The sequence below is a fragment of the Alligator mississippiensis genome, chromosome 2, assembly GCF_030867095.1.
Source record: "Alligator mississippiensis isolate rAllMis1 chromosome 2, rAllMis1, whole genome shotgun sequence".
NCBI classification, from domain to species: domain Eukaryota; kingdom Metazoa; phylum Chordata; order Crocodylia; family Alligatoridae; genus Alligator; species Alligator mississippiensis.
The window spans coordinates 179,161,789-179,178,289 of NC_081825.1; the positions used below are offsets into that span (position 1 = coordinate 179,161,789).

The 16,501-nt window shown below is 45.1% G+C and overlaps 1 protein-coding gene across 1 annotated transcript; it reads right to left on the reverse strand.

Annotated features, from left to right (window-relative positions):
- Positions 1 to 879: 879 nt before the first annotated feature.
- On the reverse strand, positions 880 to 6,894 carry FTH1 (ferritin heavy chain 1). The gene is made up of 4 exons (XM_006274888.4): positions 6,621 to 6,894; positions 4,631 to 4,777; positions 2,709 to 2,834; positions 880 to 1,234 (listed from the first exon to the last, which is right to left on the reverse strand). Exons 1-4 carry the CDS (start codon positions 6,729 to 6,731, stop codon positions 1,070 to 1,072), a joined length of 549 nt encoding a protein of 182 aa, XP_006274950.1. The 5' UTR covers positions 6,732 to 6,894; the 3' UTR covers positions 880 to 1,069.
- Between the last annotated feature and the right edge of the window lie 9,607 nt (positions 6,895 to 16,501).

Consider the following 16,501-nt stretch of genomic DNA (forward strand, 5'->3'; position numbering starts at 1 on the left):
TGCCTGCCATATAGGAGACCTAGTTTCAATTCCCAGACACTTATGCAAATACAGCCATGGAGGCACCAAACATCTGGACTCGGCCTGGCCTGTAGATTGTCTCAGTGGCCGGGGGGGAGGGGGGGGGAATATTTGAAAGGTCTAGGCAGCCTCCTGCTCCATGTACTCCTGCCTTGGCATAAGCATTGGAGGTCTGAGTGACTTCCCATCCATACACCATGATCCAGTAGGACCAATGGTTGCCGAACAAACATCAGCCTTACCATTCATTAGTATGGACTGACATGATTTACAGCTCTATGAGGCTATGCCAGAGATTGTGTTGTAAGGGAAAAAGGTTTTCCTGTTCTCAGTAAGATGCAAGTGTTCCCTACTGTTCATGCCATAGGCTTGTAACTAATGTAAGTGGAGTTGTTTTCCCCTATGCCATTTACCCAAGGAACAAGTTTCTTAAACCTCAGGACTTCACGCAAGTCTGTAAAATAAGTGCAGAAGCATGCACACATTTGACTCTTTGCCACAATAGTGTAAGTCTTGTTTCACTTCAGCAGGATGCTTTAGCATTTGTTGCCCTGCAGCACAAGTTCAGACATTCCAAGCACCCCCTTTACAATGGTGTATTGCTATGGCATACACATCAACACTCAAGTAATCCCTGCAGCATATTCTCCTGGTCCAGAACATAAAATGCCTTGCTCATTCAAAGGGACAGGTACATTCAGAGGCATATGCCTAAATTCCTTTTTGAGCCAAGTCATTTCCAAGATGTGCTCTGACAACTAACACTTCCCTACCTCAATCCCCAGCATATATGGGAACTCCAAGGTCAGGGACACATGTTCTCAAAACCTCCCAGAGCAAGAATCTCTGCCACTGTAATGCAATTGAAACAGACTGGAACCAAGTCACTTTATTGTATTGCAAGGTGTTACACAACACAAGAAAACAGAGTGATTTTCAGTACAGAGTATGAGAAGGTTATCTAAATAAAAGAAAAAAAGATGCATGCACTGCTGAGCAGCAAGATAGGAGTCCTACTAAAACCCACAGGGTGGCTGAACTTGAGGCTTCAGCTCTCGTTGTCACTGTCCCCCAGGGTGTGCTTGTCAAAGAGGTACTCCGCCATCCCATACTTTGGTGCCCCCATCTTCCGGAGGTTGGTCACATGGTCACCAAGCTCTTTAATAGACTTCACTTGCTCATCCAAGTAGTGGGTCTCAATGAAGTCACACAACTGAAAGGGGAAATGAAAAGTTATTTCTCCATCCAGGGAAAAAGACAACTTACCTCAACAAAGGTCAAACTCTGCAGTTCTAGGATTTCTCAGCTTAAAAGAAAAAGGGGGAAAAAAGAAGTCTTTTCCCTTATAAAGAACCATGAAGAGTGACTAAATAGAAATACATCCCCACCTCCTGCAACAGGATTATGCCCAATTACCAGAAGGGGAAGAAGCCTTTAGTGCTTTTAGCATAACAAAAACTTCAAGAGAAGCTTGGTTCTCCAACTTATCAAGGCCTACCCCCATTTCCAGGCCCCGTACTATATATATATTTTTTTTTTTTTATTTTTATATTTTTAAATCACAAGCAATTCCATCCAGTCTTTCATTACTGCTGAAAACAATGTTAGTGTCCTATTATTTTTGAGTATCCCTCTGTATAGCATTGTAATGCTTAGTCTTTGGTATTTTTACCTTTGAACTACAAAAGCCATTTTAAACTGCCTTTAGTTAGTTACGTAAACTGAGAGTCTTTATTCGTTCCTTCTCCAATCTTATTACTCTTTGAATTTCCAGAAGTACAACTCCAGAGAGTCATTTGTGTGTCTGCATCAAATCCATGCAACACTTCTATCCATTCCCACTCAAGTCCTGGTTCCAACTTTTAGAAAACACTCCATTTCTTGATGATCCTGCCTGAACAAGCAGGTCAGTCACAACTATTTTAAGAACACCACAGTGCTAGCAGGAGATTGAAGCCCCAAACCTTAAAACACCATGAAAAACAGGAAGCTTCTTAGAAGCAGCTTTCTGCTTCAGAATAAGGATAAAAACAAAACTGTCCACAAATATCAAACAAGCTATTGATTAGAACTAAGCTTACCTATTCCAGATGGGTAGTCAAGGGTATGTTCTTAGCTCCAGAACAAGTCAGTTAACTCAATACTATACTTGAATGAAGGGTTGTATCAGGTGTGGTAGTGCATGACAGTCCTGCACAATCTGTATGTACACACCATGCATTTTTCCACAGTAACCTTCCCCCCACCCCACCATCTAATTAACTTTTTTCCAGGAGGTGAGTAGCTGCATTATGTTAACTCTAGGCCAGGGGTTCTCAATCCCTGGGCTGCAGCCTGGTGCTGGGCCATGGCAGGTCGGATGCCAGACTGGAAGTGGCCGCAGACCAGCAAACTGCAGCCCCCCAGAGCTGAGCGAAGAAGTTGTGGCAGCACAGAGTTTGCCCCCCGCCCAGGGGGTGGGGGTATCCTTATCTGTCTCCCAGCCAGAAAGTCCGGCCACGGTCAGCTGTGACTGCTCGGTTGCGGTTTGCCAGGCTGTGGCATAAAAACTTTGGGAACCCCTGCCCAAGGCAAAGTAGTAAGATACTTGCTGCTTTCTTGAGATACCAGGCCATGGGGCCAAAGACTGTGTGCGACTGTACCCTTTTAGACCTCCATATTCTACCCATGTTTCAACTTCCACTTACGTGAGGGTCATTCTTCTCAGTTGCCAGCTTGTGCAGCTCCAAGAGTGACTGGTTCACATTCTTTTCCAGATGCAAGGCACACTCCATTGCTGTCAATCCATTCTCCCAGTCATCACGGTCTGGTTTCTATGAGGAAAGCACAAGACCTCAACTAATCTTCTAGAGACCAAACACAGGAGCAGTAGGTCAATGAGACAAAGCAATCTTTGTTCTTAGTCATGCTGAAACCCTGATTTGATAGGATCTCAGCTTGAAAGTTACTTTTGAAGTTTAAAAGCCACCTTAGAAGATAGTAAGCTTGAAGAGTTGATAGCGCTTGTATGGAGAAGGCATTTGAGAATCCATGTGCTTCTTAAAAATAGACCACCATATTCCAGCACATACTCCATAGAGAACACTTGGTTACTAGAAATACTCATCTATCCAGGTTTTTGGTTTTTTGGGTTTTGTTTTTTGTGGTTTGTTGTTTTTTTTTTGTGGGGGGGGGGGGAGGAAGGCATTGTTTTGCTTGTTTTTAAGTATTCATTAGTATTAGTATTCATCACCTTTTAACATCAGATAACCATACCAAAAGCTATCCTTTTAGGAAGTGCTGATAGTCCAATGGGAAGGACTAATAAGATATGAACAGCTCTATCAGCTTTACTGAAAGTCAGTGGTTTTATTCTTTCTTTAGGTACTGATAGATTCTCTAAACATAGAAACCTCAACACTTGACATGTTGAAATGTCATCACTTGGACAAGAAACATAGGCTAGAAGAGCAAGACTGAATGAAGTGTTATGAGGGAAGACTCACCAGCACCCTAAGTGTTACAGGGTCTTCAACTAGAAGTCACTGATCTGAGTCAAGAGTAACTCCAGAATGAGTGTAAAAAGGAAGAGATGAGTACCCAGAACCTGGTATGGGGATTGAGCTGGGAACCTGGCTCCCACATTTAATTCAGGAACCAGTGAAGTTCACATGGTTACTGCTGTTCTCAAAAAAACCTAAGAACATATACTCATGAACAGCCCAATTTAAGAGCATGTGGTACAGAAGGGATGGTCTATCTGTAGCATGTATGCCACAAGTGGCATAAACAGCCTGTGTGTGGCACGCAGCATATTGGGGAGGGGCGCTGGCAGCACAGTGGCAGATAAGGCAAGATGCAGAAAGCAGCAGATCAGACAAAGGAATGGGATCAAAATGGAATATGGCAGGTATGTCCCTCACCCTGCCTGTCTAAGAAGGTTGGTTCCCACTGTGGTACAGAAATAGGGGGCAGGGAGAAGGGACTAAGAGGAAATGCATGAAAATAAGATGGATAGAAAACTATGCACCTGCTTTTTATAGCAGTATTCTCTTGTATTTGTCATTTTTGCTTTGACATTAGATACTTCCACAATAAGGAAGAACTTGGAACATTGCAGTGTCAGAATCACAACACATGGCGGCTCAGGTTGATTATCTATACTGGCTGAAGGTCTGTTCAGTACCAGCTCCCAGCTCAGCTACTCCTACGGGATCCTGTGGTGAAGGCACAGCATGCCATTGGAACCACCATCATAATTTCCATGTTTCCATGGTAACCATGGATCTAAAAAGAACATCACATCACTGCAACACAAAGCACAAGCTGGGCTGAGGGAATGCCCCTGTGTAAACCTCACAAAACAGACCAGCAGAAAAATTTAGACAGCTGCTTGCTTAGTGCAACTCCAGCCCTATACACACATCTCATCCTTTCTTTACAACGCACACCAGCATTAGAGTGGCCGTCAGGTCAGTGTTGTTCACCAGTCCCTCACTTACTGTCATGACAGTCTGCACCGACTTAGAAACTCCTCCCCTTCCAGCCTGGGCCTAGCTTTAGAAGACAGAGGTTGGCTGCAGGTCCAATGTACTCTGTGTCCTTGAGGTGCATTTGCAGTGCTGCTCACCTTGATGTCATGCAGGAAGATGCGACCACCCCGCTGATTCTGCAGTTTCATCAGTTTCTCAGCGTGTTCACGCTCTTCGTGCGACTGGTGCAGGAAATACTTGGCAAAGTTTTTCAGAGCCACATCATCACGGTCAAAATAGTAAGACTGAAAACAAAATTAAGATACTAAAGACTTTGGCCAACAAGTCTCACAGCTATAAGGAGCAAATCTGCTACAAACCCAGATATTCTCAGTATTGCCCTAACTATACAGTAGCCAGACCAACGGAGAAGCAGCTGCCATGATGGCAAAAGTTTACTGGTAGGAGAGCTTGTAGTAATTTGCCATTTAACCAACTGACAATGGCTATTAACTGCCCTCAAGATTGGTGGGACAGCTCCCACCAAGAGCTCAGCTATTCTACTACCCAATACCAGATATTAAGTAGCTCACTATGCCTCTTTCTCATGCTGTGACCAAAGTCTAGACATAATCATAGCTTAGATTTCCAAGACTGAAATGGGTATTCTTCACCTGAGCAACACTTCACAAATTATAGAATCATAGAAAACTAGGGTTGGAAGGGACCACGGGAGGTCACATCCAGTCCAACCCCTGCTCAAAGTAGGAGCATCCCCAACTAGATCATCCCAACCAAGGCTTTGTCTAGCTGGGTCTTAAAAACCTCCAAGGATAGAGACTCCACAACCTCTCTGGGTAGTCTGTTGTAGTGCTTTACTGACCTCCCGGTGAGAAAGCTTTTCCTAATATCTAACCCAAATTTCCCTTTATACAACTTGAGACTGTTGCTCCCTGTTCCATCATCTGCCACCACTCAGAACAGTCTAGCTCAGTGGTTTTCAACTCCATGGTCCATGGACACCTGGGGGTTTGTAAACTTGTCTAAGGGATCTACAAAAGATGATTATGATCAATCAAAAGTATACAAATACCCACACTTACAATTCAAAGGGGCCTGTACCACCATTACAGTTTTTAGGGGGTCACAAATGGGGGGGAGGAAAAAAAGAAAGGTTGAGAACTACTGGTTTAGCTTCAACCTCCCTGCAAGTAGTCAGAGGCTACTAAATCCCCTCAGTCTTCTCCAGACTAAAGCCCAGGGTGCCTCAGCCTCTCCCAAAATGATGCTGGAAGACCAACTGCAGCAGGGAGACAGTGCCGTGTTCATGTTCCCCATCTTACTTGCCCACCCAACACCAACACTCAGACTGGCTGTCTAGAGAGCAATGCTACTCCAAACATCCATGAAGAGGGCGATTTTGACAGTTCTGGGGCCAACCTCGCTTTGCTGAGCCTAGCTTCAGAAGGTAAAGTGCGAGGCACGCCCCTGCATGTGCTGGGAGAGGAGAAGATGTCTGCCAACCAAGGCACTACGCACGGCTGCACCGTGGGGAACACGCTTGGCAAGTCAGGAGCCCGGGGGAGGGGCCGCAGTAGCGAATCCCGCTCTGAACAAGCCCGGATGCCTGGAGCTGGCACAAGGATGCACCCCTGCTCTTCCACACTAGGGCTCAGAGCCACCCCCCCGGCCTTGTTACCCACAAGGCACAGCCCAGCTAGAGCACTGCAGTTGGCGCCCACCAGCCCCGGGATGCGCTGCACTAAGCGCAGGGGAGCCGCAGCCCGGGAGCAGCAGGCCTGTGCGCCCGAGGCCCAGCTGCGGGCTCCCCGGGGAGGAGAAGGGAGGGGGGCGGCGCCGCCCGCTATCGCGCGCCAGGTGCGGCCGGGCCCCGCGATAACAGCCCCTGCAGGGCCCCGCGCGCTGGGCGGCACCAACTGCGCCACCGCCACGGTCGGGGCCGCCACCACTCCCGCCCCCCCCCCACTCCGGGCACCAACTTGGTACAGCCCCCCCAGCCTCCGCGGCGCCTACTTGGTACTCCCCCCAGCTCTGAGGTGGTATGTGTCGCCCCAGCCACGGCGCTGAGATGGTATGCCCCCCGCGGAGGGGGTTGGTACGGCCCGAGGGCGAGGACGGGGCGCTTACCATGCTGAGGTACACGTAGGAGGCGTAGAGCTCCAGGTTGATCTGCCGGTTGACGGCGGCCTCGCAGTCCTGGTGGTAGTTCTGCCGCACCTGAGAAGGGGACGTGGCCATGGCGATGGCGGGGCTACGGCTTCGGCGAGGAGGGTCGGAGCGGGCAGAAGCGGCGGCAGGTTCCGTCCAAACACTGTTGAAGCAGGAACCGCCCCCGCTAGGCTGGCGCGACGCTGCGCTTTGCTAGGCTACAAGTACGAAGGGACTGTGCCTTCTGAGCGCAACCCCCCCTGCGGCAGCTGCCTTTATAGACCGCGGCGCGTCACGACGTGGGCGGGGCCCCGGCGCGTGGGTTACGTCGTGGCCACGCCCAGCTCAGCCTTCTGCTCCGGCGAGGGGGGCGCGCTCCCTGGGGCACCGCGGTGTGACTCAGCAGGCGCCCGCACGGCTGCTTGCCCCGCCCCTCCCTGCCTGGGCACGAGGCGGCGGTTGCGCCTGGGGCGCTGCTACCCCTGGGCCACGCGCGCACGCCCACACCCGGGCAGCTGGCCCGGGCCCCGTGCACACCACAAACACGTGCACAGCTGTGCAGCTGGCCCAGGTCCCTTGTACGTCACACACGTGCACATGCGCACAACCATGCCGCTGGACAGGGTCCCTTGCAACATACATGCGCATGCGCAATCAGGTAGCTGGCCTCGGTCCCTTGTACCCCCCCCTCCCGCCACACACACGCACGCACGCACGCACGCACACTCACGCTACGGAAACTTAAAAACATAGACCACCTTCCCAGCAACACACTCCTAGCCACCATGGATGTTACCAGCCTATACACCAACATCCCACACCAGGATGGCATCCATGCCTGCCTTACATATCTACAGGAACAAGATTACAACCCAGAATACAGACCCAAAGATATCGCTGAGCTTATACACTTCACCCTCACACACAACAATTTCACTTTTAATAATCAACACTTCCTCCAGACGATGGGAACAGCTATGGGCATTAAAATGGCCCCACAGTATGCCAACCTTTTTATGAGCCACCTGGAAGAAGACTTCCTCAAGAACTGTACCATCAAACCCTTGCTGTACTTACGATATATCGATGACATCTTCATCATTTGGAGTGAGAACCTGCAAACTCTGATTGAGTTCCACCAGAATGACTACTACACATACACACACACACACACACACCATGCCACTGGCCCATGTCCCTTTTACCCCCCCCAACACATACACATACAAAACCATGCCATTGGCCAGAGTCCCTTGTAACACCCATACGCACATGCGCACAACCATGTCGCTGGCCTGGGTCCCTTGTACCTCCCTCCCAACACACACAACCATGCCACTCGCCAGGGTCCCTTGTAATGCACATACACACAAACATAAGCATGTCGAGTGCCCAAGTCCCTTATACCCCCCCCCCCACAAATATAAACACAACCATGCCACTGTCCCATGCCACTTGTACTCCACGCACATACACAACCATGCCGCCAGCCAGGGTCCCTTGTAATACACACACAACCATACTACTGTCCCGTGCCCCTTGTACCCCCACACACATGCAGATACACATACACAACCATGCCACTGGCATGTAGCGCCCCCCTCCGGCCGCATGATCACCCAGGTTGTGGACACCCCAAGGCAGGTCTCCTCCTATACCAGAAACACTGCCCCTGAGCCTTTGGGGATTTCCGTTCGGCTTTCAATGTGATGTAGGACCTAAGAAACCAGAGTGGAGTCATTCTTACTCAGTCCACTAAAAAGAGCGGCTACGTGTGCACAATTCATGACGTGATCTCACCGAGACTTCACTTTCATGGCAGGGGGACATGTTGTGGCAGAGGGCACATCCGCGCCTGTGGCGCTCCGTGACAAGACATTCTGCAGTGTCTCTCCTGCGGAAGATCACACAGAGCTCTGCAAACGCTTTGAATAAAGAGTTGCCATTGTGGCTTCTGTGGCTCTCCCTGGCTTTATGGAGGGCTGGCTACAAACAGAAATAAGGAAGCATGGGAATGCTTTGTCCTGAGATGGGGTCTGTCAGTGCTCAGATCTGGTTTCCTTCTGTGAAGCAGAGGGGCATTGGTATCGCAACTGAGGTAGTTGGTTTCCAACAACTAAATTGCCTTGCATAAAAAACAATTCAAAAAGCCAGAATGACCCAAAACTTCCAGACTGTAAAATAAAGGCAAATGCAGCCCTTATTTACCTCTATACCACTCCCATGATATCATCAGTCCCAGAGTAGTAAACAACACAATTTTGCCTGAAGGACCTGAAAGAAATTAAGTTAGGGGTTACTGTTGTTCCAAGAGAATTAAAACTAGTTGGCTTTAATTACTACAATATTAAACAACCCAACTGCCTAACAATTAAGGTATTCTAGAAAAAAAAAGTTTCCTCATAATCACAACCCACTTATCAGTTATTTTTCGAGCGGCTTGTTTTGAAGATGAGAGGACTTACACAGGAAATGAGTGTTACATTATTGGGTAACAATGATCGCCTATTCAGGTTTGACATCACAATAGGCAGAGATTTCATGGAGATCACACAACAAGAGTGAACTATTTTAAACTGGAGAGGAACAGTGTGAAAAACCTATTGACCTGGGTGCTATTTACAGGAAAATAAGTAACCATCATATAAAGGGCAAAGTTCCTGGTAAGTCAGCAGGAACAAATGTAATTGTAAAATACTGCAACTCATCCAAGTTGTTACTGGGATTAGCATTAGGGCCTGGAGTTCATTTTATACCTACTTGAAGAAGTGAACAGCAAGTTGTAGCAGGGCAATGATGTAGGAGGATATGACACTAAAGAAGAAGCCTAGTAAGAAACGGAACATATTCCTGGCTTTAATCACTGATCTGCATTACGGTTATATAATGAGAGGTGTCAGCATCCATTGACTGCACAGTTAATGGAGTACATACCTTTTTAATTCAAATTGAATGCAAATAAAGACATGAATGGAGTTAAAATAAGAATAAAAAATTAACATGGCCATTTAAAAATAAAGTAGGAAGTCAAGGATGAAAACTTAGGTAAAAAGGTAGAAAATTTGCACCCTTTGTAAAGATGAATATTTTGTCTCATTCAGTACTACTAAACCCCAAGAATTCAAAAACCATGATTTTCTTTCCTTTTTTCTTTGATAAATAAACATTGTATTCTTTGAATTGTTGCATGGTTACTGAGCTGTTTGCATGCACTTGGGTCACAAACGTAACCATGAAGGCTAGGCGCTTCCTCTTTCAATTGAAAGCTGAGGTTACCACATAAACCTGTGATTTTAGAAGCTAGGACTTCAAGAAATACACCAAATATCACAGGAATCCAGATAAAAGGACAAGAGTTTATTTGATATTGTCAGTGATAGTACACTTTGGTGGTGTGTAGATGTCTTCAGACCCTCCTCTAGAACTGCCCATCAGTTGCTTTGGCAGGTTGCTAGCCATGCTTCCCCACACACCTTACAGTCCCCCAACTTACAAATAAGATAGCTCTTTGACATTCTTTTCTTAGTATTCTTCATGTTCTAGTTTTCCGGTACATTGCTCCTTTTGCAATTACTTCCGACTTACTATGCTTGACTCGAGAAGCTTGCTGGATCCTGGTTATTGTTTCTCTGTCCCTGATAAACCTGGACATTGGTGACTGTGACAGATCATTTCAAAGTGTGTTGTAGTATTCTAACAATACTCAGCCTGCAAAGATTTCATTCTTAATCAAGTTCTGAGCTATTTGAACTGATTCCTGCTAACCCCTTGAGTAGGCAAGAAATGCCATCTCAATCACTGGTAAATTGTGAGTCACTTTATTTACTTTCTGGCACCTCCTAGTGTTTACAACACATTCTTGCCTTGTTATTTGAAGTATTGTGCAACACCTCTGCTTAAAAAACAATTCAATTGTAGTTCACTAATGAAAGGTAATCTTTACATTTGATTCAAATAGTCCTTGGGCTAAGGCTGACTAGGAGTGTCACGCAGTTTCATTCGTCAGGTATCCAAAGTGTAACCGTATTGGTCTGGAGGCAAAAGGAATCAGAACTTGTGGTAGAGGTGATACCTTTTATTAGGCCAACTAGATTTTTGCAAAAAAAAAGAAATCTTTAATTGCTGAAAGCTTGCAATTAAATAATTTTTAAAAGATATCACCTCTACCACGAGTTCTGATTCCATGTAGTTTCATCGGCTCTTTTAGCGAAGGCTATTGCTTGGATTCCCAGATTTGCATTAGCTAAATAAATAAATTGGCTCTTTTGAACTCTGCTTACGCAGGTTGTAACTTGCACACTTACATATTTTACTTTCTATTATAGTGTTCATGCTCAGCTAGAACCAGACATTTCAGGCTCTGCCCTTCCACTTCATATCCATGTGGCCACTGTGGAGTATGCTGTGCATTTCCAACATCAGTGTCTGGTTTTACAATAGTGTCCTTTATCCAGAATTCATCACATGTGACAATTTCATGTTCATAGTTTCAATAAAAGTTCAGCTTGAAGTACTTAAGATTCTTCTTTTGGCTATCCCTTTAGAATTATTCTCCCAAGCTTGTGTAGGGCTGTATTTTTCATTTGGGTTTGCCCAATTTTGTTTTAGAAATGGTGGTGTGTGTCACATTATCTTCACCTTCTTTTCCTTAAAACTTCTGGCTATAATAAGACAGTCCTGCTATAAACCACTTACCTGACCTGTATTTCATATTTCCTGTGTACCCATGCTTCATAATCATTTCCTGAAGTCTTGATGGTGCTTTGTACAATCATTTCCTAGCCCAGGGGTTTTCAACCTGTGGTCCATGGACTCCCAGCAGTCCACAGAGTATATCTAAGTGGTCCACAAAAGATGACTATGATCAATCAAAAGTAAGTGAATACCCACACTTACAATTCTAAGGGGTCCGCACCTCCGTTCAAAATGTCCAAAGGGGTCTGTACCTCCATTCAAAATAGGTTAGGCAAATTAAATGAAAGCAAAGCAAATGAAAAATGGTTGAAAACCACTGGCCAAGACTATTGTTTCCAGGGGTTTAATTTTTTTCTCTTCTAGTTGATTACTGTTCATAGTTATATACATGAAACTGCTCACAATTACAGTTTCCATTTTTTTTTTTTTTCAATCTTGGCATGGTTTTGCAGTGCTTTAGTCAGTGCTCAAAGAAAAGAACACTACAGTCCAAACTTATTCCTTCTAGGCAATCAGTAACAACCCCTTTACTTATAAAAACCTCACAATTGCCCAGCAACCCTGCTAATGTGAAGCCAATGCACCCTAGATTTGTATCCATATCGGCTCTGAGCTGCTGCTGTTGCTACTACTGTTGACTGAATTGTTGCCGAGATAGAACCATTCTTCATACCGCCCATGGGCAGAAATAAATGTATTATCTGCCTACACATGCTCCAGATTGTTGAAGGCAGTTCCTGTTTACCTTTGGACAAGAGCCCATGGAAAAAAATGGAACCAGCTCCCATGTTATATACAGTTCAGCCATTATGCACAGGAGGGAGTGTAATTCAGTGGTTAGATCACAGGCCAGGATATCAGGAGTTTTAGGGACAATAATACTTACAGTCCTCAAATAAGGGCTGGAGGGATTTTGTGTGCGCTACACAGTTTGAAGTCCTCTGATGATTTGTGCTTGAGAATGCAAAGCATTATGATGTTCTAAGACTGAGTGAGATACAGATTTACTGGTATCTGGTACGAAGTTGCTGTTGCCTTTCTATAAACACCTCAGGCTGCTTGTCTCTGCAAGAAGTAAGGAAAACTAGCAAAACACCAACATAGGGATGAAATGGGGTGCCTGGGGCAAAGCAGAACCAGCAACTTCTGCTTGCTACTGGGATCATGATCGGGAACTCATAGCTCCCAGCAGTAACTGCTTCCCCCACCCACAAGTCAGTGCCAAGGGCCATTGCTTCTATTTCCCAAGCCAAGTCCTCCCTGCCTGCCCCTCCCCCAGTTATGTCACTGCTGTAAAAGGACATGCACAAAGTACTTGTGTACAGGTTTGGGATCCTGGAATGTAAGGTTATATAAAAAGGGAGCCCCACCCTTTTGGCTCAGAACAAAATTAAGCAAGTTAAGACAGCAAAAAGTGTGCAAACAGCTGGACAAACAGCTGTATTGTGAATGCATAAGGAAGGGCTTAGGAAAATATGGTTAAAAAGTGTCTATGTATATTAAGTCAGTTTTGTAATGTGATCCAATTTAATTTGATTGTGCCTTTTTTTTTTAATTTTATTTTGTGCTTAGCTTTTCCAAATATGGCTGTGAAGAATTTGGGGGCACGAAAGTTGACTGAAGGAGTAAACTGTAATTAAATATTGGAGAATACTAACAGAAATTGAATGTTGAACTTGTAAACATGAAAACTGGGTCTAAAGTGTAGGCTTATCTAGCAGGGAGCAGAAGTGTTTCACGGGACATATGGCGCAGGTCCAAAACTCAATATGGCCCAACTCCTGCTGTTCCATTGGGATGGATCCAAGTGGCTGAGCAGAACTCACTGCAGCCTGGAGACCCAAACCAGAATACAATATGGGCCCGTTTTGAAGATAAGACATTGCTAAGAATATTCAGTGAATAATTGCAAGCTATACATAAATGTTAGATATCTCAGATTGCTAACAGAACAAGAGGATAAATGAATGTTACAAAACCTACACTTCACCTCCTGTTCAGGGACATGCTTTCTTAGATAACAGGGCTGCAAAGGGGTTACTGTCTCTCAGAACGTGGTATGTCTGGGGAAGCTTGCCGTGCAAGAGCTGAAGCTGGATTCAGTCCGGTTCTGATAATGTTATCCCCATCAAAGCCACTTCTTTATGAAATGTCACACACCCACAGCTACTTCAATTCTCCTTTCAGTTATGAATTTTTTCTTCTGTCTCTAAAATAGTTTTCTAACCCACAAGCTGGTTTAAATAATGTATAAAGTCTGAGATCGGAGCAATACATCTAGTCAGGGATAGAAGACTACACTGTCCTCAAACATTGTGCTTAGGAGATACAGAGAAAGTGTTACAGAAAAAGCCCAAAGTTTTGCAAAGTAAAATGTAGTTCCAGTTGAAAAAATAAATTCAGTCCGCTCAATAACAACCAAGGCAGTTCAGTTCACAGACACCAAGTAAACAAAAAAGTAAACCCCAACTTGGCTCGCACTTCAGCCATGTGACTGTGGAAACTTGAAACTAATCTTGACATCCATTTGAAAGTCATTTATGAAAAACATCTAGGGAGTTGTGTTTCCCATAAATGGGATCCTGATGAAAGCTGTGCCCCATGCTGATCTCATGTGTAGATTTTTTTTAGAGAAGCATATTACACAATTTCTTTAGCCATTTATTCAAGGTGCCAGCTTTCCACGTCAGGGGAAATCCAGGCTTACACAGCTGGACAGATAGGGTTTCTAGTTGCTGGAGTCCTCATTTGCAAAACTAAATATTATTATTGCGAGGAAGTTACACAAGGGAATTGTGTTTAAAAGGGGAAGAGAATGAGACTATCAGCTAACTTTTCACTACAGATTCTTCCAAATGCCCCCCAATACAGAGACACCAAAACCAGTCAAAATCTCATGAAAAAAGATTTTTAATTTTCTGTACAACTAAAGACTGTATCGTAAAGACTGCAAAGAAAAATATTTTGGAAATAAAAGTGTATTGTTTTGAAATTAGCTCGGTAACATTAACTTGTCCCTCAAGACATTTTTGCATGGAGATTTGATACTAAACATCCAGCATAGATTACTATGTATGTACAATTTTCACATATACCACTTCTTACTTTTTTCATTTTGGAGTTCTTGAGGAGAAAAAATAGATTTAATTTCATAATTGATTAGAGATGTGGTTATCTATAACCATCACATTAATAATACGATGGTGGTGTTTCCTTGGCAGGGACTTATATAGCTTCATGGTAGCAAATTCATCAAATTAGTATAATTTCCATGTTGACCTCAACATTCCCAATTTGAAAGCTTCTCACTAACTTACAGTGACATTTAGTGCTAGATAATGTTCCATTTTTTTTAAATTTACCTGTAGAGTTGCCAAAGTTGCAAGCATTGCATTTAATCAGATTTTAAGTGTTTTTTTCTTAGCTGACTGTGCACTGCAGTTGCTGTGGTATCATGTCATAATCCTCTGTAAAAAGCCCATTATTATTATTTATTTTTCATCTTCATACTGCCACAGTTATTTAAACACAAGAAAAATCCCCCTTCCCCACCCGCCAAAAACATTGTTTAGTGCAAATTAAGCTCACTCTGTCCCCTTAAGTAATGTTTTCCTCAAATGCTGGAAAGATAGGGAAGAAAACAGCTAAGGTCAACAACCCCCATGCCTGCTTTCCTACCTACACCAAGATAAAACTTATCAATTTTTTCCTATTACTAACTCCTTCTACAACATGTTGTTATCTTTTACAGCTTCATTAAAAGGCAACATAGCTTTAACTGAAAAGGACAAACGTTAACAATAAAAAACAGCTTTTAAAAGATAGGCTTTTGTTTTGAGAATTTCTTTGAAGAATAGGTTTAAACTTATGCCCGCTTCTCCCATGTACATCCATCAGGAAATTAACAGAGACCCCCACATTTTGCACAGATCACTGAATGACCCACAGCTGGAAACAGATATTCATTACTTCCCTGCAGAAGATCCAAACAGGATGACATAGTAGCTCTGTAAAACACAAAGGTCAAAATCCAATTCCACCTTAAGATGGGGAAAAAGCATTTATGTACTTGAGTTAGCCTGTAAGGCCAGATCTAGATGTGCAGGCATGTCTGTGACGCCGCAAAGAAGTTTGTGCATTAAAAGAGGGTTGCACATTAAACTGCGCAGTGCTGCTAATATGCAGTGCTGGGGCAAACATTGCTAAAAAAAACTGCAACCCAACAAGAAAATGCCAAAGTAGTATGAGCCAGGACAAACATGGAGATGGGGGAGCAGTAAGCCCAGCACTGCCTGCTCCCCTGTCTTGAAGCATGCTGCACCCCAGCCAGCTGCTCCATGGCTGGCTGAGGCAGTGTGCCTCAGTGCCGGGGGGTCTGCAGCAGAGCCCTCACATTGAGGCATGTAGAAGTGGAGCAGGCAGCCCTGGGCTGCCTTCTCCCCTGTCTTGACGCACACTGTGCCCCACTGTGGGTCTCTGGAGCCCACAAAGACGGGAGCAGGCAGCCCTGGGCTGCCTGCTTCCCCATCTCCACATGCCACTCCACAGCTGGCTGGGGCACAGGGTGCCTCAGTGTGGGGGCTGTCTGCCAGCCAGCCAATGTGTCCCACTGCAAAGCACAGAGGCAGGGGTGTGCACTATGGCACAAACTAGTGGCACAAATTTGTGCTGCTGCTATTTGTGCTGCTGCAAATGCACACCCCTGCTCGTGTGGACGTGGCCTAAGTGGCATTATGGATCACTGGTGTGCATTTTAAACTCTACTCCTTCCTTGGGAAGAGGTGTAAGTCACAAAAAAAGATGGAGAGGGACCTTTCCCACATTTCAATCCAAAAACCCAGTAGCTAGAGCACTTCCTCAGGGAATGAGGTCCACAGTCCTAGGCCTCCCTCACCAGAGACATTGGCCAACCTAGCCTCTATTTCTCCTCTTGAAACTGGCCCTGTGGACAGGCAAGCAATAGGATATGGGAGGAAAGCAAGCTAGACATAGTGTGGTGCAGTGAGAAGGGCAGTGCCCTGGAAGGGAGGGGGTCCTGGGTACTGGCCTTGGTCCCTGTTCCCTTCCCCCAGCAGGGCAGAAGCTATTCCACTGCTGTCTTTCCAATTGTTATTACAAGCACATGTAGAAATGCCATTAAAGATAGGGACCAATGACAGTGTTCA

Excerpts from the sequence above, each read along its gene's own strand:
- FTH1 (XM_006274888.4), bottom strand. The coding sequence starts at position 6,731 with ATGGCCACGTCCCCTTCTCAGGTGCGGCAGAACTACCACCAGGACTGC. Across the intron at positions 2,835-4,630 it reads TCTTCCTGCATGACATCAAG|AAACCAGACCGTGATGACTG; the intron begins GTGAGCAGCACT and ends CTTTCCTCATAG. Across the intron at positions 1,235-2,708 it reads CTGAGAAGAATGACCCTCAC|TTGTGTGACTTCATTGAGAC; the intron begins GTAAGTGGAAGT and ends TTCCCCTTTCAG.